The following is a 26675-nucleotide window of genomic DNA, read 5'->3' on the forward strand; positions in this document are numbered from 1 at the left end:
GTCGCACGGAGTCAGACACAACTGAAGCGACTTAGCAGCAGCAGGAGCTGGGCTCTAAATGATACCAGCACTTTAAAAATGTCCATGGGTAACTAACTGAAAATAAATAAAAACTGGGCAGACTGTGAAGAAGAAAATTTCCACAATCAATTCCATACACACTGGTTAAAATCAAAGCCTATGAAAACGTGCTGCACATCAGGAATTGTTCAGTTCAGTTCAGTTGCTCAGTCATGTCCGACTCTGCGACCCCATGAACCACAGCATGCCAGGCCTCCCTGTCCATCACCAACTCCCAGAGTCCACCCAAATCCATGTTCATTGTGTCAGTGATGCCATCCAACCATCTCATCCTCTGTCATTCCCCTCTCCTCCTGCCCTCAATCTTTCCCAGCATCAGGGTCTTTTCCAATGAGTCAGCTCTTCTCATCAGGTGGCCAAAGTATTGGAGTTTCAGCTTCAACATCAGTCCCTCCAATCAATACCCAGGACTGATCTCCTTTAGGATGGAATGGTTGGATCTCCTTGCAGTCCAAGGGACTCTCAAGAGTCTTCTCCAACACCACAGTTCAAAAACATCAATTCTTCGGTGCTCAGCTTTCTTTATAGTGCAACTCTCACATCCATACATGACCACTGGAAAAATCATAGTCTTGACTAGACGGGCCTTTGTTGGCAAAGTAATGTCTCTGCTTTTCAATATGCTGTCTAGGTTGGTCATAACTTTCCTTCCAAGGAGTAAGCCTCTTTTAATTTCATGGCTGCAATCACCATCTGCAGTGATTTTGGAGCCCAGAAAAATAAAGTCAGCCACTGTTTCCCCATCTATTTCCCAAAAGTGATGGGACCGGATGCCATGATCTTTGTTTTCTGAATGTTGAGCTTTAAGCCAACTTTTTCACTCTCCACTTTCACTTTCATCAAGAGGCTCTTTAGTTCTTCTTCACTTTCTGCCATAAGGGTGGTGTCATCTGCATATCTGAGGTTATTGATATTTCTCCTGGAAATCTTGTTAGAAACGTGCAAATCAAAACCACAGCAAGGGAACGCTCTGCACCTGTTTGAAAGGCCATCCTCAGTCTACAAAGGAAAATGGTGGAGAAGACATGGAGGAAAGAGAACACTTAGGGTGCTGATGAGATGTAAATGCTAAGAATTACTGTTGAGAGGAGTATGGAAATGCCTTTGTTAATTTTTAGTAAGATAAACATATTGATTCCAGATCAGGTCACAGGAGGACTTAAAACATGTCCTGCTCAGCATTCTCTCATTGTCAGCACCAGCAAGGGAAGAAGGTGCCTGAACAGCAGCTCTGCCCAAAGCCGGAAGACAGCCTCAGTGAGGGACACAGCAGTCAAGTCTCTTCCTCGTCAGGTGGTTAACGAGGCATAACTCATAGCAAAGCACTCCTTAACTCCAAATTTATTTTGCACAGAGACGAGGAAAGAATCAGACATAAACTATAAACTAAATCAAGTATCTCTATTTTTAAATTTAAATATAAAAAGTGAAGGATAAAATCAGTAAAAATTACACTTTAAGTGAATAAATTACAAACTAAATCAACTATATATTCTGACATATAAAAAAGAGGAGGATGGAAGCCACACAAATTACTGTAAGTGAGCAGCCTTTGACTATGTGGGTACCACCCAAGTTCTCCAGTCAACTCCACCGCTAGACTTGCCTGCAGACACCATCCGGGAACCAGAGCTGCTCTTTTCATCACACCAGAAGGAGCCTTCTTTGTCACCAGGGTATGAAGAGAGCCCAAGTCTGTGCCTTCATGCACTTCTTCTGCCGGGCTCCAAGCAGAAGGCTCAGCCTGAGTTGCATTCTTCATCTTCTTCTCCTGCAGGTTAATGGCAGTAAAATGAGGCAAAGGAAGTGCCTAGAACTTGGACACCTCCCCTTTCTGCAGCTGTTTTATTTCCTTTTCTTTCTGTAAGTGACTTTTTTGAATCAAAAGAGAAAGAGCGTATTTCCACAGTTCTCCTCACCGGAATTTTGGGCTTAAAATGTACTCCATAGTGGGGCAATTGTTAAGCTCTTATCACTCCTGACTGCTCCTCATCCTCACCCTCTTGGGTGGGTTTTGGGGTTCTTGTCTTCCAAAGGCAGGAGTCCTGGGGACAGTGAGCGGAATTTCTTTCTTAACGGGAACACCCACAACACCTAACAAGATACAATAAGGGCAAGGCTTTGCATAAATTTAAAGTGTATCCTCCAATGTCCTCTTTGTTTCTCGCTGTTTGATTCTTTTCTCCGTTTCAAAATCAAAGCTAATAGGAACGGTGGGTGGCTTCTCTGGCAGTTTCTTAGGGAAAACGTGCCCACTGTAAAAAATTTCGGAATCCAGTTTCCATGCTTTAAATTTGTAGAGCCCTGCTTTACAGGATTACATTTTTTTGGATTTTGCATTTGTTTCCAACACCTCCACCACCTCTTGCTGCATTTTTATTCCCTTCTCTGATGCTTGTTTCTCAGTACTTTTTAGGATCTTCTGTGTATGGGAAGAAGAACCTGAAAAAGAATAGATATGCACTTATACATGACTGAATTAAGTTCCTGTACGCCTTATACAAACACAACATTGGAAATCAACTCAATTTCAATATAAGATAAAAATGAAATTGCACAGAATGAAAAAGAAAAAAGGGCCGTGAAAAATGCTGCCACCTTGTGGCCGTTTTCCATAACAACAACGTTGAAAGCTGTGCTGATGGGCACTTAATATTCAGAAGGGCCATGGGGTTGTGAGTAAACAACACCTGCCTTCAAGAAATGTTCTCGGAGTGTTCATCAAAACACCAGGCAGATGTTCAAGAGTCAACTGCAAGATGTTTCACTCATATCCTTTAAAAAAAATCACAGGAAATAATGTCAACCTTGCTAAATATTAGAGAAATCCAAAACTACAATGAGGTATCACCTCACACCAGTCAGAATAGCCATTGTCAAGCACTCTACAAAGAACCAAGACTGGAGAGGGTGTGGAGAAATGAGAACCCTCCTCCATCGATCACTAATGGTCAGTTTTCATTCCAATCCCAAAGAAAGGCAATGCCAAAGAATGCTTAAACTAAACTACCACACAATTGCACTCATATCACATGCTAGCAAAGTAATGCTCAAAATTCTCTAGGCCAGACTTCAACAGTACATGAACCGTGAACTTCCAGATGTTCAAGCTGGTGTTAGAAAAGGCAGAGGAATCAGAGAGATCAAATTGCCAACAACTGTTGGGTCATCGAAAAAGCAAGAGAGTTCCAGAAAAACATCTACTTCTGCTTTATTGACTATGCCAAAGCCTTTGACTGTGTGGATCACAACAAACTAAGGAAAATTATTCAAGAGATGGAAATACCAGACCATCTGATGTGCCTCCTGAGAAATCTGTATGCAGGTCAAGAAGCAACAGTTAGAACTGGACATGGAACTGAAGGAGGAAACAGACAGAACATGCTCCATCTTGAAAGCAGGACTCCATCTTGGGCTGGACTGTGGACTTTGAGCTATATGCCCAGTATCTATGGAAATAACATACCAACTGGAAAACCAGAGCCCTCAGATGGAATAGCCCCAGGGCTTGTACCTTCTCTCCATTGCCTAAAAGAATACCCTAATTATCTGTGTAACTGAATAGAATCATAAATTCTATTATGCTTATTGGGGTATGACCACAGGCCTACTGATAATTGTCTACCGTTAACTATCTAGGCTTAAGGCATACAAATCACAGGTTTAAGGTATACGAATCACGGATTAACTTTGATTGTATCCTTCTTGTCCTTTGTTCAGACTAGTTTCAGAGAATCTGGGGAGATGGGTTTGAGCATGTACACTTAGGATATATAAGGTTTTCACAAAAACTGGTCGGGGTCCTTGGCTAAGAGGAGACTCTGCCTTGGGCCTGCCAGTGTAATAAACTGCACTCCACTATCTGCATTGTCCTTCTGAGTGAGTTTTTTCCTGGAATGCATGGCTACAGTAGAAAAACAGTCTGGTTCCAAATTAGGAAAGGAGTACATCAAGGCTGTATATTGTCATCCTGCTTATTTAACTTATACGCAGAATACATCATAAGAAATGCTGGGCTGGATGAAGCACAAGCTGAATCAAGATTGCTGAGAGAAATATCAATAACCTCAGATATGCAGATGGCACCACTTTTATAGCAGAAAGCGAAGAACTAAAGAGCCTCTTGATGAAGTGAAAGAGGAGAGCGAAAAAGTTGGCTTAAAGCTCAACATTCAGAAAACTAAGATCATGACATCTGGTCCCACTACTTCACAGCAAACAGATGAGGAAACAGTGACAGACTTTATTTCTTTGAGCTCCAAAATCACAGAAGATGGTGACTGCAGCCATGAAATTAAAAGACACTTGCTCCTTGGAAGAAAAGTTATGACCAACCTAGACAGCTTATTAAAAAGCAGAGACATTACTTTGTCAACAAAGGTCTGTCTAGTCAAAACTATGGTTTTTCCAGTAGTCATGTATTGATGTGAGAGTTGGACTATAAAGAAAACTGAGTGCAAAAGAATTGATGCTTTTAAACTGTGGTGTTGGAGAAGACTCTTGAGAGTCCCTAGGACTGCAAGGAGATCCAACCAGTCCATCCTAAAGGAGACTCAGTCCTGAGTGTTCATTGGAAGGACTGATGTTGAAGCTGAAACTCCAATACTTCGGCCTACTTGATGTGAAGAACTGACTCATTTCAAAAGACCCTGATGCTGGGAAAGATTAAAGGTGGGAGAAAAAAGGGATGACAGAGGATGAGATGGTTGGATGGCATCACTGACTCAATGGACATGAGCTTGAGTAAGGTCCAGAAGTTGTTGATGGACAGGGAGGCCTGGTGTGCTGCAGTCCATGGGATAGCAAAGAATCGGACACAACTGAGCGACTGAACTGAACTGAACTGATCACTAATGGTTAGAGGAAGGCAAATCAAAAGTCCAATGAGCTGTCACCTCACACTAGTGAGAATGGCCATCTCAGAGAATCTCCAACAATACATGTTGCAGAGGATGCAGAGAGAAGGGAACTCCCCTGCACTCTTGGTGGGAATGTAAATCGGTCCATCCATTAGGCAAAGAGTATAAAGTTTGCTTTAAAAAACTAAACATAGAAGTACCTTAAGATGCAGCAATTTCACACCTGGGTGTAGATATGGAGAAAACCAAAATTTGAAAAGACCCTACAGCCCTGTGTTCACAGCTGCACTAGGACTATTAACAAGCTGCTGCTAAGTCACTGCAGTCATGTCCGACTCTGTGCGAACCCATAGACGGCAGCCCACCAGGCTCCCCCATCCCTGGGATCCTCCAGGCAAGAACATTGGAGTGGGTTGCCATTTCCTTCTCCAATGCATGAAAGTGAAAAGTGAAAGTGAAGTCGCTCAGTCATATCTGACTCAGCGACCCCATGGACTGCAGCCCACCAGGCTCCTCCATCCATGGGGTTTTCCAGAGTACTGGATTGTCTTTTCCGAGGACCATAAACAAGACACGGCAGCAATCAAAGTGCAAAACACAGATGAACAGATAAAGAAGATGGCGGACCTAGACATAATACAATATTCCGTTCAGCTCAGTAGCTCAGTCATGTTCGACCCTTTGCAATCCCATGAATCGTGGCACGCCAGGCCTCCCTGTCCATTAACAACTCCTGGAGTTCACTCAAACTCAAACTCATGTCCATCGAGTTGGTGATGCCATCTCATCCTCTGTTGTCCCCTTCTCCTCCTGCCCCTAATCCCTCCCAGCATCAGGGTCTTTTCCAATGAGTCAACTCTTCGCATGAGGTTTATTGGAGCTTCAGCTTTAGCATCAGTCCTTCCAATGAACACCCACGACTGATCTCCTTTAGAATGGACTGGTTGGACCTCCTTGCAGTCCAAGGGACTCTCAAGAGTCTTCTCTAACACCACAGTCCAAAAGGATCAATTCTTCGGCGCTCAGATTTCTTCACAGTCCAACTCTCACATCCATACATGACCACAGGAAAAACCATAGCCTAGACTAGATGGACCTTTGTTGGCAAAGTAATGTCTCTGCTTTTGAATATGCTATCTAGGTTGGTCATAACTTTCCTTCAAAGGAGTAAGCGTCTTTTAATTTCATGGCTGCAATCACCATCTGCAGTGATTTTGGAGCCCCAAAAAATAATGTCTGACACTGTTTCCACTGTTTCCCCATCCATTTGCCACGAAGTGATGGGACCAGATGCCATGATCTGAGTTTTCTGAATGTTGAGCTTTACGCCAACTTTTTGACTCTCCTCTTTCACTTTCATCAAGAGGCTCTTTAGTTTCTCTTCACTTTCTGCCATAAGGGTGGTGTCATCTGCATATCTGAGGTTATTGATATTTCTTCTGGCAATCTTGATTCCAGCTTGTGATTCTTCCAGCCCAGCATTTCTCAGGATGTACTCTGCATATAAGTTAAATAAGCAGGGTGACAATATACAGCCTTAACGTACTCCTTTTCCTATTTGGAACCAGTCTGTTGTTCCATGACCAGTTCTAACTGTTGCTTCCTGACCTGCATATAGGTTTCTCAAGATGAAAGTCAGGTGGTCTGGTATTCCCATCTCTTTCAGAATTTTCCACAGTTTGTGGTGATCCATACAGTCAAAGGCTTTGGCATAGTCAATAAAGCAGATATAGATGTTTTTCTGGAACTCTCTTGCTTTTTCCATGATCCAGCGGATGTTGGCAATTTGATCTCTGGTTCCTCTGCCTTTTCTAAATCCAGCTTGAACATCGGAAAGTTCACAGTTCACGTATTACTGAAGCCTGGCTTGGAGAATTTTGAGCATTACTTTACTAGCACATGAGATGAGTGCAATTGTGCCATAGTGTGAGCATTCTTTGGCATTGCCTTTCTTTGGGACTGGAATGAAAACTGACCTTTTCCAGGCCTGTGGCCACTGCTGAGTTTTCCAAATTTGCTGGGATATTGAGTGCAGCACTTTCACAGCATCATCTTTCAGGATTTGAAATAGCTCAACTGGAATTCCATTACCTCCACTAGCTTTGTTCGTAGTGATGCTTTCTGAGGCCCACTTGACTTCACATTCTAGGATGTCTGGCTCTAGATCAGTGATCACACCATCGTGATTATCTCAGTCATGATGATCTTTTTTGTACAGTTCTTCTGTGTATTCTTGCCACCTCTTCTTAATATCTTCTGCTTCTTTTAGGTCCATACCATTTCTGTCCTTTATCGAGCCCATCTTTGCATGAAATTTTCCCTTGGTATCTCTAATTTTCATGAAGAGATCTCTAGTCTTTCCCATTCTGTTGTTTTCCTCTATTTCTTTGCATTGATCCCTGAGGAAGGCTTTCTTATCTCGCCTTGCTATTCTTTGAAACTCTGCATTCAGGTGCTTATATCTTTTCTTTTCTCCTTTGCTTTTCGCTTCTCTTCTTTTCACAGCTATTTGTAAGGCCTCCTCAGACAGCCATTTTGCTTTTGCGCATTTCTGTTCCATGGGGATGGTCTTGATCCCTGTCTCCTGTACAATGTCACAAACCTCCGTCCATAGTTCATCAGGTACTCTATCAGATCTAGTCCCTTAAATCTATTTCTCACTTCCATTGTATAATCAATCATAAAGGATTTGATTTAGGTCATACCTGCATGGTCTATTCAGCCATTGCTGCTGCTGCTAAGTCACTTCAGTTGTGTCCGACTCTGTGCGACCCCATAGACGGCAGCCCACCAGGCTCCCCCACCCCTGGGATTCTCCAGGCAAGAACACTGGAGTGGGTTGCCATTTCCTTCTCCAATGCATGAAAGTGAAAAGTGAAAGTGAAGTCGCTCAGTCGTGTCCAACCCTCAGCGACACCGTGGACTGCAGCTTTCCAGGTTCCTCCATCCATGGGATTTTCCAGGCAAGAGTACTGGAGTGGAGTGCCATTGCCATCTCTGATTCAGCCATTAAAAAGGATCAAATAATGACTGGAATCCCTTCCAGCCACAGGGAGGAAAGTAGAGGTGATCATTCTAGGTGAAGTAGGGGAGACAGGGCAAGACAGAATCATATGGTATCACTTCTAGGTAGAATTGAAAAATGGAGACACATGAACTTCTTTACCAAAGAGAAACAGCCTCACAGACTTATGGTTCCCAAGAAGAAACTTATAGTTCCCAAGGAGGAAAAGATGAGGGCAGGGAGAAATGAGCTGGTTCAGATTAACATACACACACTACTCTTTATAAAATCATCCACAAGGACTCACTGCAAAGCATAAGGAACCTCCTCAACACTCTGTAATAACCTATATGGGAAGAAAACCTTTAAAAACCAAGTATATGTCTGCTGCTGCTACTGCTGCTAAGTCGCTTCAGTCGTGTCTGACTCTGTGCGACCCCATAGACGGCAGCCCACCAGGCTACCCTGTCCCTGGGATTCTCAAGGCAAGAACACTGGAGTGGGTTGCCATTTCCTTTTCCAATGCATGAAAAGTGAAAAGTGAAAGTGAAGTCGCTCAGTCGTGTCCAGACTCTTAGTGACCCCATGGACTGCAGCCTACCAGGCTCCTCTGTCCATGGGATTTTCCAGGACAGACTACTGGAGTGGGGTGCCATTGCCTTCTCCGAGTGTATGTCTAGGTATTCATGAATCAAGCACCTGGAAGGACATTCCCCCTCCCTCATTACTGTGCTCAGTCACTCAGTTGTGTAGGACTCTTTGCAACTCCATGGACTCTAACCTACCAGGCTCATCTGTCCATGGGATTGTCCAGGCAAGAATACTGGAATGGGTTGCCATTTCCTTCTCCAGGGGATCTTCCCCACTCAGGGATCAAATCTAAATCTCTTGCATCTCCTGCACTGCAGGCAGATTCTTTACTGCTGAGCCACATAAGGGAAGACACACTCATTATTAAATCGATGCAAATAAAATCTACACTGAGGAATCCCCTCCCACTGGTCAGAATGGCCATGACCAGAAAGATCTCCAAAGAATAAATGCTGCAGAGGACGTGGGGAAAATGGAGTCCTCCTACACCCTGAGTGGGGATGCACAAGGGTGCAGCCACAATGGAAAACTGCATGGAGGCGCCTGAAAAAAGTAAACACAGAGGAGCCATGGGATCCGGCAACCTCATTCTGGGCTCAGATCTGGAGAACACCACAATTTGAAATGACACGTGCACCCCTGTTTTCAGGGAAGCAGTGTTTATAATGGCCAAGACATAGAGTCCACCAAAATGTTCAGCAACAGGAACATGAAGACTGAGTGGTGCATCTATGCACTGGACTACTCCTCAGGCTCTGGGGGTGGAATCAGGATGGGGGAGCGTGGGCCTCTAACCAGTAGCTGGTTGGAAGAAGAGAGACAAATCCTGGAGGCAGGGGTTCCCTGAAGTCTGTGGGCCCCAGTGCCCTGATGGGCTTCATCCCCAGTGGGGATGTGGGCAGGGCCTGAGCCCCTTTGGTGAAGCCACAGCAGCACTGGACTGAGAAGTCTCCTGAGGGTGCCTCAAAGTCTGACAATGTTTTACAAAAGAGCAAGAGGACAAAGCTGAGCTTCTGTGGGTCAGTCCTTCCAGCTCTGAATTGCTTCCAACAGGACCACTATCACCTGCATGTAGGTGCTATAACCCACCTGCCCCCTCCTGACCTTTCCTCTTCCTCCCAATGATTCCAGTGACATTTCCAGCCTGGATCCCTCCCCCAGCTCAGATACATCTGTTCATCCACTGCCTCCCCGTCACACCTTGGGGACTAACAGGCCCCTCAGAGGACTGTGATCCTGTTGCTCCCCACGCCCCGGAGGCAGCCCCACCTTCCTCGGCTGCTGAGCCCAGACACCTGGTGTAACCGAGCAGGAGCCTATGGGGCCTTCCCAGAAGAGACCCCATCCCATATCCTCTGCTGTAGCTCCTCTCTGAAGTATGGAGATAACAGTATCTGAGGCACACTCCCTGAGTTGTTTTACAGATGCTAAAACCCCCACTGAGTGGAAGAAGTTAACTATTTGATGAGCATGAACACATAACCAGAGCTTCCAGTGCCTGAGAATTTGTGAGTTTAGCCACCTGTTACCTCACCAATCAGAGAACCATGCACCAGAGGGTCACATACTCTATGACCCCCTCCCTCATGTGGCCTGTACAACTGCTTTGCTGAAACACTTCAGGGAGTTCAGGGTTTAGAGCACAAGCCACCTTTCCTCTTTGTATTGGTACTTTTAGAATTATCACTTCACTTTCCTTCACCACAGGCTTCCCTTGTGGCTCAGCTGGTAAAGAATCTGCCTGCAATATGGGAGACCTGGGTTCGATCCCTGGGTTGGGAAGATCCCCTGGAGAAGGGAAAGGCTACCCACTCTAGTATTCTGGCCTGGAGAATTCCATGGCCTGTATAGTCCATGGGGTCACAAAGAGTCATTCACGACTGAGTGACTTTCACTTCCCTTCACCACAACCTGGCACCAGTAGACTGGCTTTATTGCACTCAGGAGTGTGGGCCCAAGTTTGGTCAGTAACACTGGGGCCTCCCAGGCTCCCAATTCCTTATGCCCCAGTGACTGTCAGCATCTCCTCCAGAGCCCATGGCCAGTCCCCACACTAATTCCTCCCTACCTCTAAGCCCGCAGTTACTGGTTATATGATGGTATTGATGATGACATTCAGAAAAGCCAGCTTTGCAAGGTAGACACTTCTGGGCTTGACACTGGGACCCTTTCCATGGGTAGGATGGAGTGACTGCTCTCTCAGGCCCTATGGAGGAAGAGCTCACCTTCTGATGAAGCCAGGACTTGATCCTGCCCAGGGGATTCCATGGTCTTCATTCTCCCCAGACCCCCACCCACATGGCTGCTGTCTGTGCCAGTCTATATGGGACCTTGGTAATCTCCTAAAATGAGGGTGATTTTGTACACAGCTAATGGGTTGAACGGTGGCGTCAAAAGATGTACAAGACCGCATCTGGGAAAAGGGCTTTTGTAGATGCATTTAAAGATGTCAAGGTGAGGTCATCTTGGGTGTGGGTGGCCCTCAATCCAATTGGCTTACAGGTTCCTTGTAAGAGACAAAAGAAGGGAGATACAGACACAGAGGACAAGCTGCAGGAAGACAGAGGCAGAGATGGGAGGGAGGAAGCCACAAGCCCAGGGACTCTTGGAGCCCCTGAAGCTGGAAAAGGCAGGAAGGACCCTATCCTGGAGCTTCTGGAGGGACCTCAGCCCTGCACCACCTTGATCTCAGGTGTCTGGTCTCCAAGACTCGGGGAGGATGAACTCCTGTTGTTTTAAATCACCCAGCTTGTGGTCATTTGTTAGAGAAGCCACAGAGCAGCCACACAGACCCTGCTCTGTAGGATCCTAGAAGTGTGGGTCTCACCAAAGGCAGATGGAGGCTGGATTACAGAACCCTTAGAGTCAGCATTGGTCCCCCCAAAATCCTAAAGCAGTGGCTGGACACCAGAATGTTGAGGGGTCAAGTCTGAAGCCCATCCCTCAGGGTACCAGCTGCACACACTTCCCCAGGTTCTTACACTGTACACATGGTGTAGTAAGTATTTAGTCCTGACTGAGGACATTTAATGTCACCGTTCACATTGCTCATTAAGAAGTCACGAGTTACACAGGTGAAAACCCAGTCAGGACGCTTGCTACACCAATGAGCAATTCTGAAGATGGTCAGGGGTGGGGACTTAGGTGCAGCCAGCAGCCCTTCCTCCCTCCCCACCCCCTCCTCCACCCCTGTATCCCCTTCACCCCCTCCTACTCCCCTAAGAAGAGTCCTCATTGGGAAGCTGGGATAACAAGCAGAGGCATCTCTAAGAAAACCTTGGCTGACCCCCAGGCTAGCTGTTCCTGAACCTCATCCACCCTTCCCAGGTAAAACACCCGAATACGAGGAAAGACTTCACAGGCGGGAGCCACCCCAGCAACAGCACGCTTGCTGAGTGGGCTCGTGCAGGCCAGGCAGGATGGTCCTGGCCCCAGGGGCTCTTCTGTAAGCTTTCCATTTCCCTGCCTGAGTTATCCTCCCCATCCTGGCTCCCACTGCCTTTTCTCTTGTTTCCTCACCCCCGCCTGGGGAGGTCCGACAGCAGGTACAGGTGACACACCCCTTTCTTACCTGGTCTACAAAAGACCTGACCACAAACAGCAATCCACAAGGCCCTCTTGCCAGCCCAGCTCCACACTTTCAACAGAGTATGGCATAGAGTATAGCTGCAGGCACTCATACCCGCTTACATAGACCTCAACCTAGGCATATCTGGGAAGGGCTGGCCAGCCAGGTCAGATTAGCCAAATCCTCACCCATCAGGGGCTCACAGTTGCAGAAAATGGGCCTTGTTGTGCGTGCCAGGCACACAGTTGTGGGTCCACAACTGTCATTTTATCTGGCCCACGAGTAGGAGGTAATTTCAAGAAGACCCTCTCCTAAAGAGAGGAACCCAGGAGTCAGGGAGAGGAAGGGTGGTGGTGAAGACAGGGGCCCAGTGCCCGGGAGCAGTGGAAGCCTCTGGAACACCCATTGGAGGGAGGCTGCATAGTGAAGCCCAAGGTTACTCACCTGTCCAGGAGTAGCTGTTTGTTAGTTCAAGTCCTGCTCTGAGGGGCTCAGGGTCAGGCCTGACCAACAGGTGGGCTGGAAGTGCTCTGCAAAGAGGGCTCTGTGCACAGTTCCTAGGTCATGAGCCCTGTAGGTACCTGCTCAGGTGAGCCCCATATCCTGGGAGGAGCCGGCCCACCAGAACCCCGTGTTCCTGGGAGGGATGTATGAATGAGCATCCTATCTGTGCAGCCAGCACAGAGTAGCTTAGTGACTGACTCCCGTGTAGGCAGCGCTGGGATGAGATGAGAACCAGGACATGCAGTGGGACCCCTGAACCCACCCTGGGCCCATCCAGAGTGAAGCAGTCAGTAGGCGGGTGCTGGCCACTGTGTTGTGTATGGGAGGCCCCACAGGTACCTCTTGTTTCTTCCTCTTGACACCACAGAGGCCTTCCCAGGACACAGCAGACAGCTTGCCCTGGGTGGTGGGAGCTTCTGGTGACTCTGAAGGGGGTGCGAGAGAGAAGGACCAGACAGGAGGGAAGTGGGTGCCCTGGCAGAGCCACGGGGCTCGGGACCCGAGGGGGCCTTTCTGGTCTGAGCTGGGAGTGGATGAGCAGGTGGTGAGTGTGGGCCAAGAAGGCAGCCCTGGTGACATAAGACTGACCCTGCTTCAGAGTGACAAGCCTTCTGGATGATCCCAGAGACAGAATGTGAGACAAGAGTCCTGGTAAAAGAAGATGAGTCAACCCCCTAAGAGGAGGCTCTGTGAGCTGCCCTGGGAGGGGTGAAGGGGACAGGTGTGAACCTCTGTGAATAGGCAGTTACCCTGTGCGGGCAGCGGGCACACACCCCACTCCGTGGCCGCATGTCTATCATTCTGGGTGGGTTACTTGGCTTCTCAGAGCCTCAGCCTCTCATCCTGCTTGTGGAATGATGGTAGCATGGACGGACTAGTCATTTGCTCAAGACAGGGCAGAAAAGGGTCTCATGGAAATTCCACAGAACACCATCAATATGGGACTCACAGCCCGCTTCCTGCAGGTCTGTCTTAGGAATCCAGAGAGCAAATGCGAGCAGACGTGTAGCAGAGCCTGGGATGGGCTTGGTTTTGGTGGTTGGTGGAGTGATGCTCTCATCCCCAGGCCCTGCCAGCACTGGCCCTTCAGGCTTTGGCTTGGGGAGCCCGTGGAGTGTGAGTCCAGCTGTGCCCACCAAGGAAGCCTGGAGGACTTGGCAAGGAAGCACTGGTGTGGTCATCACCTGTACAGAAGCTTCCAAGCCAGGGTCTGCTGGGAACTCGTCTTGCACATGGGTTTCAAATCCAGAGCATACATCAGCTTCTAGCAGCTGTTTGTTTTCTAGAAACAATGTCCTAATATCCAGTATTACCACTGCCTGTGAAAAGACACGTCCGATCTGGCTCCAAGTGCTGCTTCTGGATCCCTCCTGACTGAAGGCCCAGCAGTCAGTGTCAGCGAGTCAGACTGCCAGGTGGTGTCAGGGGTAGGGGGCAGGAGCACACAGTCCAGGCCCATGAGGGGCCATGCTGTCCATAGACCAGGTGCTGTGCTTGAAGGTGTGCCCTCCCCCCACTCCATGGGGCACAGACCACCATCCCCTTACAGATTGTTACCAAGTTAAGTCCTGTGGACCCTGCTCGGGCCCTAGCCTGGCCGAGGCTCTCTGCCTCAACAAGGAAGGTTTCCTTTCTCCAAGCGGGTTCAAGTAGGTGATTATGAAACCAAAGCCAAGACCAACACAGCACAGTCTTTACTCAGAGGTCAAAGAACAGAGAGGAAAGCAAGTTCACAGCTCAGCTTCTCGCCCTCTGCAGAGAGGGATTTAATTCTCCAGAGTAAAGAAAAGGAGGAGGACTGAGGCTAATGCTGGGGAGGCACATGCATCAGGAAGGGGAGAGGAAGGCCACCTCCTTTTTACTGTTTAGGTTCTTCCTGTCTGGTCACGGTCACTGGTAGACGTGTCACTGAATACGATAGATCAATTCAGTTCAGTTCAGTCGCTCAGTTGTGTCTGACTCTTTGCGCCCCCATGGACTGCAGCACGCCAGGCCTCCCTGTCCATCACCAACTCCCAGAATTTACTTAAACTCATGTCCATTGAGTTGGTAATGCCATCCAATCATCTCATCCTCTGTCATCCCCTTCTCCTCCCGCCTTCAATCTTTCCCAGCATCAGGGTCCTTTCAAATGTGTCAGTTCTTCACACTATGTGGCCAAACTATTGGAGTTTCAGCTTCAGCATCAGTCCTTCCAATGACTATTCAGGACTGATTTCCTTTAGGATGGATTGATTGGATCTCCTTGCAGCCCAAGGGACTTTCAAGAGTCTTCTCCAACACCACAGTTCAAAAGCATCAGTTCTTCAGCGCTCAGATTTCTTTAAAGTCCAACTCTCACATCTGTACATGACCACTGGAAAAACCATAGCCTTGACTAGACAGACCTTTGTTGGCAAAGTAATGTTCCCGCTTTTTAATATACGATAGATAATACAGTAAAATCAACATACAATGAAACTCAGGATCTGCTGGAGGTCAGAATAGGTTGCCATCTTGGTCCTAGCTGGCTCCATCTGGTTTTCTTTCTTTGTAGCTTCCTTTCTTCTCTCTGGACCCTATGATTTAAAGACTTCTGTTAACTCTTGCTAAAAGAGGTGCTTGGAGGGTTGTGAGCAAGGACACCCCTATTAAAGTGGGTTCACGGGTTTTGACCAAGGGCTGCAGCAGCTCTGACAACACAAGGGAGAGGCTGAGAGGGCAGTCAGTCTTACACCTGCCCTGGGCCCATGGCCAGATGTGGAGGCGGTTAGCACGGGGCATGAGGTCAGGGGAGGTTCTATGTTTACAGGGAAGAGGTGAACGTGGGTCTGTGGCAGTTTCGCAATGAACAATTCTCACAAACACACAGCATTGTTAAGAGACAATGCAGGGAAAGCTCTCAGAGAAGCAACTTCCTGAGAAAATGCTGAGCATCTATTTATTGGTAACTTATCTTGTAATCTTTAACTAAGAGCAGTAAAGCAAGACAGAGACCAGAATGCAGGGATTAAGGAGGCTTCCTTCTGGAGGTCCAGAGGTAATCACACGAGAGTCATCAAGAAAGGTCTTCGAAGATAAGGGGGCTTGTTCCGCATGCAGAACAGCATCTAACTAATGCTGACAGGTCAGCCAGAACGTCTAACTTAAGGGTAGGGGAAAGAGATCAGGAAGAGGGAGTGAGTAAGATTAAATTCCAGGAGACAATTTCTGAGAAAACAGTAAAACTTGGGATTCCCACATGGGTCCAGACACAGACTGCCTGAAGACCCTGCTACAGAATCCCTGACTCTTCCTGTGGATACTGGGTTGAGGGAGGAGGGATTCAGGCAGCAAAGCAGACATCCAGAGCTCTGGATGCTCGTATGGGGAAATGGGGGCACAGCAACAGGGGCTCAGCCTGCAAAACCCCAGAACCACTCCCATCAGCTCCAGAGCCGCTCCTGGAGTACCAAGGAGAAGCGGGTCTCCCACCTGCTAGATGTGGAAGAAGAGGTGGAGTCTGTAGGGCCACCTCACCTAATGGGAGGGAGGCTTTAGATCAGGGCAGGCGCTTCCCACCAGCTGCATGAGCTTCCTGGGGCAGATGGTCAGAACAACAGAACAACAGAAGCCTGTCCTCTCTCAGTCTCGGACACCAGACATCTGAGATCAAGGTGTCCCAGTGCAGTGCTCTCTCCAGAGGCTCCAGTGGAGAGTCCTTCCTGCCTCTTCCAGCTTCTGGGGTCTCCAGGCATCCCTGGGCTTGTGGGCCCCTCCATCCCATCTTCGCCTTCACCTGGTGTCTCCTCTGTGTCTCTGTCTTGGGGAGGGAAGGAGCCTTGCTCTCATGGTCCTGCCTCAGTGGACCTGGGGATGGTGGTGGAGGTTGGGGTGCAGCAGCCCCAGGATCTCTTCTGACAGATGCTGTCTTTCTGTGGACAAGTCTCCCCTCACTCCTCTATCCTCCCTAGAGACTCAGGAGCCCAAAGCATGGGGTACCTCTGGCACCAGGATCCACCCTAGGGAATTTCTCAGAAGCAGGGACCAGGCCTGGAGGCTGAGGGGAGGAGGGAGCTGGTCTGTTTATGATGCACCAAGGGGACTAGGATGCCTCGTACCCAGGAGGGCCTTGGACTCGGCTAACTACCACCTGGGATCTCCTGCCCCTCCCTGGTAGAGGGCCCCATGATGCACCCGGCCCCCCATCTGCTTCTGACCCCAGCTACAGAGTCAGGGATCCAGAAACCCCCTCCTCGGCTTCTTTTTACGTGGAGGCTCCCAGAAGTCCCTGAAGCTGTTATGCTGAAGGTGAGTTATGGTGAAGGATGAAGATTAAACTCAGTGAGGACAGAGGTGAGCACGGGCTCAGCAGTTGTGGCTGGTGGGCTCTGGAACACAGGCTTCTCTAGTTGTGGCACACGGGCTTAGTTGCCCCGAGGCATGTGGGATCCTAGTTCCCCGACCAAGGCGGGAAACCTCATCCCCGGCCTTGGAAGGCAGGTTCTTAACCACTGGGCTACCAGGAAAGTCCCTAAACTGTCATTTAAAAAATTTATTTCTGTTCAGCCTGACTGACTCCCACTATGGTCTTCCAGTTCACCATCCATTCCGCTGTGTCATCTAATCTGCTACTGTTTTCTTTAAGTGCATTAGTGATTTCATTCTTCAGCTCCATTGGCTTCTTAATATCGTCTCTGTTAAACTTCTGTGTTCACCCAGCCTTCTCCAAAGATCACTGAGCATCTTTATGATCAGGACTTTGAGATCCACTGGGTAGACTGTGATCCCCACTTTACTTAGTTCTTATTTTATCTTGATCCATTGTTTGGAAGACATTCCTCTGCTGCCTCATCTTGCCTAAATCTCTGTGCTTATTTGTATGTTATGTAGGTTGCTTATGCCTCCCTGTTATGGAGAAGTGGCCTCATACAGGAGACACTCTATGGGGCCCAACAACACACTCCCATCAGGTCACCTGTAATGGAGCTGTATGGTCTATGGGAACTCTATGTGGGCAGACTATTGTGGGCTCCCCAGCAGGCAGGACTTGGCCTTGGCCTGGGTGGCTACTGGGGATTGAACCCATGCCCTTCACCCTGTGGAGTTCCAACCACTGGATCACCAGCGAATTCCTTACAATACTACTTTTAAGGAAAAAACACGGGTTTTTTTATAGATATTATAGATATAGATACACCCAAAGATATTGGGTGTACATGCTGAAGAAGTCTGGGGCGGCAGACAGCAGGGGTACATAGGGATGAAATAACAACAGACCTCAAACCCTCAAAACAAGATCACAGCAAAGTTCACACAAGGTCAGGCACCGGGCATCACTGTGAACTTTGATTTTTGGACAAATGGATATATGGCTGAGTAAGGGGGCACTTTGGAGAAGAAACAAAATAGCATAGAAATCAGCTACTTCCAGAGACTCAAGTCAATTGATTCTTTGTCTTCTCCTTCAATCCAGGACATTAAAAATGATCTATTAGTACCCTTCCTCTTTAACTTGGAGTCTACGTGTAACTTCTCCCTTCAGTCTCTTTGATCCATAATTTCACTCCTCAGTACCTACAGAAATATTTACTCATGTACAAAAACACATCTAAAGGTACTCATTCACTCTGCACTTTAAATAGTGAAAAAATGGGAATGCCCTAATATTTACCAATATGGGAATGGAAAAAATATAGTATATCTATTTATGGAGTAAGTTTAACAATTCAAAAGAATGTTTTCCATTTACATACAGACTTGGAAACTTTCCTAAGACACTATTATGAGAAAAAACAATGAGCAGAATAATGTTTCCAGTAGAATTAATGATGTAAAAATTATTCATATCTGTGAATATGCATGCCAATGCCTAGAATAAGGCCTAGAGGGATCAATACATTTTACTACTCTGAATAGGGTCCCCCTAAAATTCCCACCCACCTGGAACCTCAGAATGATGAAATTAGCCATGTGAAGGCGAGGTCATGCTACACTGGGATGGCCCCTAACCCATGGATGGTGTCCTTGACTAACACACATAGGGAAGACAGCGCATGAAGATGGAGGTGGAGGCCAGAGGAACTCAGGTCCACGCAGGGGATGAGAGCAGGGCTGGCACGACCAGGCGCCAGAAGAAAGGCAGGACAGACTCTCCTTCGCAGCCTCCTGGAGAAACCAACACTGTGACACCTTGATTTCAGACTCCAGCCTCCAGATTGCAAGAAAAAAACACAGCTTCTGTGGCTTTCAGCCAAGTGCTTTATGATAGCTTGTGACGGTAGAGATAAGAATATACACACACCTGCTTAGCAGTGGTTAGCACTGAGGAAGAGGATCTGTCCATGACTACATTGTTTGGCTATTATACGGTGAGAATTTACTCTCACGTGGCTAAATTCTTGCGAATAAAAAGAATAAATCACCCTCATTTCAGGTTGGAGGTTTCAGCTCTGCCACTTACAAAATATGAAATCTCGAACAAGTCATTAAACACGTGAATGACTGAGTCACTTCCTTTGTTGGTGGGAGGTGTCCACACACTTCTTCCCAGGTTGGTGCAGGGTTTCCCTTCCCTGGACACCCCACGATTCACATTCTTCCTCTGACATGGCTCCAGGGACTGTGCACGCCTGTCCACCCATGCTGCCAACCTGTCTCTAACCCATGTCACCAGCAAACCCATTTTACTGAAACACCACTAAGTGTTCCTTTCCTTTTTGAACACTTTCCAAAAAAAAAAAAAAATCCTCATTACTTATTAAGCTAGACCCAAACTTCTGAGCCTGGATCAAGATCAACGTGCTGAGCCCCACCTCCCTTCCATCCGGGTGTGTGGAGGGTCCTTGAACCCTGAGCCATGCCACTGGGTCTGCTTCTCCCTGTAAACAAACTGTCCTCATTCTCAGTCCCCTTCCAGCCTTCAGGCTGCTCCTGTGGGTGCACAGCACAAGCATTTTCATTTATTTTCCTTTGAGTTCCTGTAGCACAAACCCTCAGTATCGTGTATTTTAATCAACCCCCATTAAATTAAAAAGTTCTTTTTGAGAGAAAGAATTGTATTCATTACTGTCTGGCATACCATTTCACAGAGTTGGTGATCAATACATATTTATCAAATAAATGAATAACAATTACAAAGCACTTGAGTTTCATGTAATTGATACGCATTTAAATTTTTTTCTTTTTAATTTTTGGCTGTGCTGGGTCTTTGTTGCTGCAAGAGCTTTTTCTTGTTGCGGTGAGCAGGGGTTACTATCTAGCTGTGGTGCACAGGCTTCTCACTGCAGTGAGAAGTGACTTCTCCGGTTTGGAGCGCAGGCTCTAGGGCACGTGAGCGCCGTCCTTGTGGCTCCTGGGCTCTAGAGCACAGGATCAGCAGTTGTGGTGCACAGGCTTAGTTGCTCCACAGCATGTGGGATCTTCCCAGATCAGGGATCAAACCCATGCTTCCTGCATTGGCAGGTGGATTCTTTACCCCTGAGCCACTAGAGAAGCCCTGAAAGTTTTTAAAATTATAAACAGAAATGATATACAATCAGTACCTATCAGTATAGTCACATTAGCTGTAGAATATTGAAATAATTCCTGACCACAGCCCTTTGTTACCCAACTGCGTCTTGCTACCAGCACTGGCCTGGTCTCTCCTCCCCTGGGAGCACCCGGACTCTGCAGCTCCCAGCTAAAGGATCACTGCCTTGTGCAGCAGGAGCAATCCAGACCTGACCCAGCCATGAGTCCACCAGTGGCACCCGTTCTGACCTATCCAGACCTGTGTAGTGTCACTGCTAAATATTTTAATAATCACCACTTATTATAAATAAAATGTAAACAGCTTGAAAATGGTGCCTCTCCTCACTGCAGAATCTCTTACAATCTGCAGAGACAGGAACAGAAAAGGAAGATGATACTCTGTAGGTCTCTGAAGGTTTAGGGAGCATCCATTAGGACTCAGTCTTCATGTAAAACAGGAGATAGGCAGTCTCCCGCCTAGAAAGAAAAAAAGTGCAAGGGCATCACTGAGACGAAACATTCAGAGTTCATTACTACATCATTACTTCTTGATAGAACACCCATCAGAAAACTTCCCGGGTTACTGGATCAGGTCTTCATCAATCTATCAGCTCAGAGCAGACAAAACTGGGGACCCGGGTAAATAACTATTAGCTAACATCTCAAGCAGGGGTTGACAAACTATGAGCCCAGGAACTTAAGTAAATGTAACCGGAACAAAGCCACATATGCTCACTCATGTACCACCGGTGGCTGCTTTTGTGTTGCAGAAGCAGAACCAAGGAGCCGAGACGCAGACTGTGTATCCCAGAAACTGAAACAGTCACTCTCTGGCCTTTGACAGAAAAAGTCTGCCAAACCCTGATCTAAATAACGGGGGATCACTGACAACCAAAAGGTGACCAAGTGTATATCTAAGAGTGTATCTAAGGGAGATGCTTAGAAGAAAAGGAAAAGAAGCAGGTAGTGGGGGGCGGTGGAGGGGGGCAGGATTTCAAGCACAAATTTCACCCAATTTATCAGTTTCCAAGTGAAGACTTACTCGTGCGGCTGGGGCCACATCCCACACCACGCTTAGTGTGCAATGTCACCTCTAACCCAGAAGCTCTGCAGAAAAAACCTGCAAAGTCTCTGCTTTATCTCTGCCAAGCTTTTTCCTCTCCAGCCTCCCCTCTGTGTAGTAACTGATTTTCAACAATATATTTACTGTTATTATTGACTAAATTCAAGCCTCCATACCAGACAACGGAGGAGGACAAGAGTGATCCTTGCTTCCGAAGAGTTCATGGTTAACGTGAAAGAATGTTATACAGGTGAACAATGACCAAGCAGCGTGGTCCTGGCTGTGAAGAGGTGAGCACACGATGGAAAACACCTGAGAGGCTCCTGCACACCTGCCTGAATGGTGCTGGGAAGGCATTACAGGGCAGGTGGGCATAAGCAGAAGCACGGAAGCATGAAGGTGGTTTGCCTCAGGGACAAACTAGGAGAAGGGACAGCACGTTAACGCCAGGGATGGTGTGATGTTTGGGAGCCTCAGACACTTGAGCACTGCTGGGTCTAAACTGCAAGAGGAGGACCTCCCTGGCAGTGCAGTGGTTAAGACTCCACCTGCCAGTGCAGGGGACACGGGTCCCATCTCTGGTCTGGGAAGGCTCCGCGTGCCATGGAGCAGCTAAGCCTGTGCACTACAACTGCTAAGTCTGCAAGCTCTGGAGCCTGTCCTCCGCAACGAAAGAAGCCACCACAGTGAGAAGCTTGCACACCTGCAACAAAGAGCCCTGCTCACCACAACCAGAGAAAGCAACGAAGACACAGCATTGATAAAAATTTTTCTTAATTAATTTAAAAATACATATGTAATTTCAAACCTTTATCTATGAAAAAAGTTTAAAAAATAAACTAGGAGAGGAGCAGTGCAGTTGATGGGGCTGAAAAACGAGGCTGAGCATATTCTCTGGGACTCCAAAGGTGAGTGGCAGCCCTTTCCTACAGCAACAGATGCCCTGAGTGAGCTCATGGGACCCACGACCCAGCCCTCCTCACCAGCGGTAGCTGTGATTCCCATAGGTACACTGGACGTCTTCCCAGGATACCTGCAAGGACAGAGACAAACCAGGTTAAGTGGCCAGAGAGTGATGGTGCTGCCAGCTGCCCTCCCTCCCCTAGACAGTCCAGTCTGACTACTCCCAGGCCTGGTCACCCAGTGACAGGTGCTCGGCACACCAAGTCCCTCAGGTGCATTGTCTACACTTGGTTATGCTGGGCCCAGATTTTGTAACTCTTTCTAGAGCTTCTTGCCTTCATAGGTTAGTCCAGAGCACAAGGTTGCAGGGCCCTGAGCTGAGAATTCCAGAAACCGGGACGCTAAGCTAAGCAGACCGTAGCAGAGCTGTGAACCAGACAGGGCTCCATGCAGTAAAGGGCTTCAAATTTCACAAAGGCCCCCCCGCCACAGAAAACAGGACCTTAGTGTGTCTGGGTCACAGTGGCCTCCAGTCCTGGCTCAGAACCCATTAGAGATGGAGAACCCACGGCAAGAGGCAGTTTGGGAGGACGCTTCTCACCCAAGAAACATTGGAGTCGTTGAAGCAGAACCATTCTCCATCTTCAGAACTCCGGATGTAGGCACAGTAGTGACCATAGTCAGCGTTCCCCACGTGGGCGATCACAGCAAAGAGCTCATAGTGCCCTCCACACTGAAGGACACAAGGATAAAGGGACCCCCATCACACCTCCTCTTCTGATCCTCTGCTTCTCAGTGCCTCTCTGCCAGGCACTGGTGTGCCCAGGGCCCCAGAAGACCATCTCTGACCACAAGATGCTCATACCTAATTACAGCACAGCTGTGAAGCAAGGTTTCACACCAGGTTTACAGATAAATCTGGGAAGCAGTCTCTACCCCAAAACAAGAAGGGATGAGCAGTTGAGAAAAGCTCCCCAGAGACAATGTGCTTAAACTGACCCTGAAGGATCTGTGGAGGCCCGGCAGCACGCCCTGGGGGAGGGTGGTGGGGGATGGGGTTGAGGGATGGGGCAGGGGTGCAGGGAGCCACTGAGGCCAAGTCAGGAGTCAAAACATCCCAGCAGTGGCAGCCTTGGAACGCTCTGCGCAGAGGAGCAGCAGCATCAGATTTGTGTTTGAGAACACCAGAGTGAAGGCATATGAAAATGGCTTGAGAGTCCAAGTGAGGCAGAGTCACAGCTGAGAGTGGAAGAAGTGGGGAGAGACTGACCACCTGCAAGAAGCACCACGAAATGACAACAAGCATTATAAACATGATAATTACTAGCTAGCTTCCAGCATTTGGCTAAGTCTTCACAAACATTACTTTTTTTTATCCCAAAAGTGAACTAATATTTTATTTTTCCATGATTTAAATACAATATTTCCTGGGAGCTCAGCTGGTAAAGAATCTACCTGCAATGCAGGAGACCCCAGTTTCTGGGTCAGGAAGATCTCCTGGAGAAGGGAACAGCTACCCACTCCAGTATTCTTGCCAGGGTTGCAAAGAGTTGGACATGACGGAGCGACTTTCACTTTCAAATATAATATTCTTCTACATATTACATCATAAAGCACCCTCAAAGAAAAAAATTACTTTGCATTGTGAATTAAATGTTTCTTATTCCTCCTGACCAATTAAAGAGTCATATCTAGATGCTGAGTCTATAATTTTTTTCTTTAGAAGCCTAAGGTTCATACGCTGTAAGAAAAATAATGAGCATAAATATATAATTTATGTGCTACAATATTAAGAGCATACTTGAATTGTTATGATAGGTGATAGACAAATGTATATATAATGTAAAATTTGAAAAGTGATATTTCCATTAGCAATACACTCAAATATTTTATGACATACTTGCTCAAGTGAACTACTTCAAAACAAGCTTAAACATTATTATTCTGGTTCTTTGTTAGATTTGTATTATTTATTGCTTTGCTAAAAGTTACAGCTTTTTATGATTTTACAGTGCCTTTAGCAGTCTCGTGATGACAATTTTATTAACTGCAGACATACTCACACACCTACGCTGTATATAAAAAATATGCCTAAATATGTCTAGCCACTGAGAGAAAACTGTCTTCACATCTTTCATGAGAAGTGTAAGAATTAGAAGCAGGAAATACTTTGCACTTCACTTAATAATACATCTTCAGGGACTTCCCTGGTGGCACAGTGGTTAAGAATCCAACTGCCGATGCAAGGGACACAGGTTCGATCCCTCGTCTGGGAAGATTCCACATGCTGCAGATCTAACCTGCGAGCCACAACTACTAAGCCCGGGTGCTGTAATTACTGAAGCCCACGCATCTAGAGCCTGTGCTCCACAACGAGAGAAGCCACCACAATGAGAAGCCCATTCACCACAATAAAGAGTAGCCCCTGATCTCCACAACTAGAGAGAGCCAGTACAAAGCCACAAAGACCCAGTAAAGTCAAAATAAATAAAATTAAAAAAAAAAAAAGATGCTATGGGAACTTCCCTGGGGGTCCGTTTAAAATGATAATAATACATCTTCAAAACAAGACATTCAAGGCTCATAAGACAATATGGTATGTCTTCATCTAACATGATGCATTCTGAAATGGATTTTGCATCTGATGAGAGCTAATGACTAAATAGGATTCTATGTTTAGAGATAAATGTGATTCATATGCACCATTTCATTTAATATCCACAACGAACCTGTACACAGGGTGTTGGCATCAATCCCATTTTGCAGACATGGAATCTGAGCTCAAGGAGTAGAGTAACTCACATCAGATTCAGAGCTTATCAAGAGGTGGGACCTCCACCCAAGCCTGTCTGGCTCTGAAGCGCCAGCTTTTGACTCCAGTACTGAGGAAGTGGGGGACAGATTTGTGCAAAGTCAAGGAAAAACAGTAAGTCACTCGGCAACTGATGGATATGGTGGGGAGGAATAAGTAGGGGGCACTGCAAGGATGAACCCCAGATTCTTGGCTTGGAACTTAGGAAGACGTTGGTGCTATAAAGTTACACATGGAACAGAGGTGTCTGGGGATGAAGATAGCGAATTTCTCAGGACTCAGCTGGAGGTGGACACCCTGGTTTGGGGATCAAGAGTGAGACCTGGGTAGGGGACAGGGACTCGAAAGTCCTCAGTTTCAGATGATCGAAACCATAAAAACTAATGAGAAGACATTTGAACAATGGGAAGAAAAAGGAATGCGATGAAAATTAAATACCAATAAAAATGGGCAGGAAAGGATCCAGAAGCAGAGAAAGAAGCCCCAGGAGAGAGGCCTGGAGGAGACAGATTTGAAGCAGAGCAGAATCAGTAAGAGAGCATCACGGTAAGGGAAAGACCAGCATAGTCACCAGGTTTGGGGTAATTAACCCTGCTCCCTTTGGTCTCAGAAAGGCTAGATAAGAGATGATTCTCTGTGAAAAGGGAACAGTGGTGAGAGTCTTCATTTTGAGCAAGATCTCCACAAGAGTCAGGAAAATTGTACTTTTCTTCTCAATACAGTCAAATAATGTCCCTTACCTGAGACTCTGAAATGGGATTATGAAGGGGACAGGATGAGGGTGGTACAAACTGTGAAATGAAAATATCTTCTCCTATTAATAAACAAGGAATGTCACAGCCACCAGTGATTTCTGGCCTCCAAATGTGAATGAGGGCTCCCCAAAACTGAGGTCCAGCAGATGCTGCCACCCCACAGTGACTGCTGTGGGGGGGTGGGAGCAGGGGGATGCAAGAAGCCAGGCAAACGAGGAAACAGGATTGGCTGAGGTGCTCAGGTCACTGAGCTGCACATGAAAGGAGTGAATCCAAGCCCAGAGGCTTGCACCCATACACAGAATGCCAAACTCCTTAGCTTCATACCTAATCTGTGATGTTCAGACTGTCTGCTCCCTCCATTGCAAACTTGTATGTAGACTGACTCCCTGGTGGCTCAGATGGTAAAGCATCTGCCTGCATTGTAGGAGACCCGGGTTTGATCCCTGGGTTACGAAGATCCCCTGGAGAAGAAAATGGCAACCCACTCCAGTACTCTTGCCTGGAAAATTCCAGGGATGGAGGAGCCTGGTAAGCTACAGTCCATGGGGTTGCAAAGAGTCGGACACAACTGAGCAACCTCACTGGTTCACTGCCCTCCTGCCTCCTTGCAGCAGTTTTCTCAGAGCTACTGAGATACTGTCTCTGGGACTCTGAGTCCTAAACATTCCCACCAAATAAAAAACTCTCTACTTTCAGGTTGTGACTGTATTTTTTAGTCGACAAAACAAAGCTTTGTCCCTAAAAGGGAGGGCTCAAATCATTCTCTGTTCTCACGTGAGGACATTACACTGGGTTTTTAATATTACTCTGGGGCAAACTCTGGATGGAACTATCAGTTTACAGGAAATACAAGGAGAGAGGAAAGCGCCAAACAAGACCACCAGCCAATTCTGGGTGTACACAAAACCCTTCAAACAAATGCATCTCAAGGAAAAGAAAAGGAGAGAGAACAACAAAGAAACAGAACCTATGGAAGAAAGAAAGGCCAAGAGAGGGACGGAGCAAACCAAGGCAAATGCAAGTATAGACTTTATGTGGATCTAGATTCAAACACAGCAAACG

At 47.1% G+C, this 26675-nt stretch overlaps 1 protein-coding gene across 5 annotated transcripts in view; it reads right to left on the reverse strand.

The window, feature by feature from the left end:
• Positions 1 to 19602: 19602 nt before the first annotated feature.
• The window catches only part of USP18 (ubiquitin specific peptidase 18), a 30973-nt gene continuing 23900 nt past the window's right edge, over positions 19603 to 26675 (reverse strand). For 4 of the 5 annotated variants that reach the window (XM_055573968.1, XM_055573943.1, XM_055573952.1 and 1 more), the window contains 3 exons: positions 22645 to 22776; positions 22124 to 22173; positions 19603 to 20554 (listed from right to left, as the gene is read on the reverse strand). In XM_055573968.1, the coding sequence (XP_055429943.1) occupies positions 20509 to 20554; positions 22124 to 22173; positions 22645 to 22776 (228 nt within the window). In that variant the 3' untranslated portion in view covers positions 19603 to 20508. The remainder of the gene's footprint in view (positions 20555 to 22123; positions 22174 to 22644; positions 22777 to 26675) is intronic. The other variant, XM_055573977.1, reaches the window with a different exon arrangement.

The sequence above is a fragment of the Bubalus kerabau genome, chromosome 1 (genome assembly GCF_029407905.1).
Source record: "Bubalus kerabau isolate K-KA32 ecotype Philippines breed swamp buffalo chromosome 1, PCC_UOA_SB_1v2, whole genome shotgun sequence".
NCBI classification, from domain to species: Eukaryota; Metazoa; Chordata; class Mammalia; order Artiodactyla; family Bovidae; genus Bubalus; species Bubalus kerabau.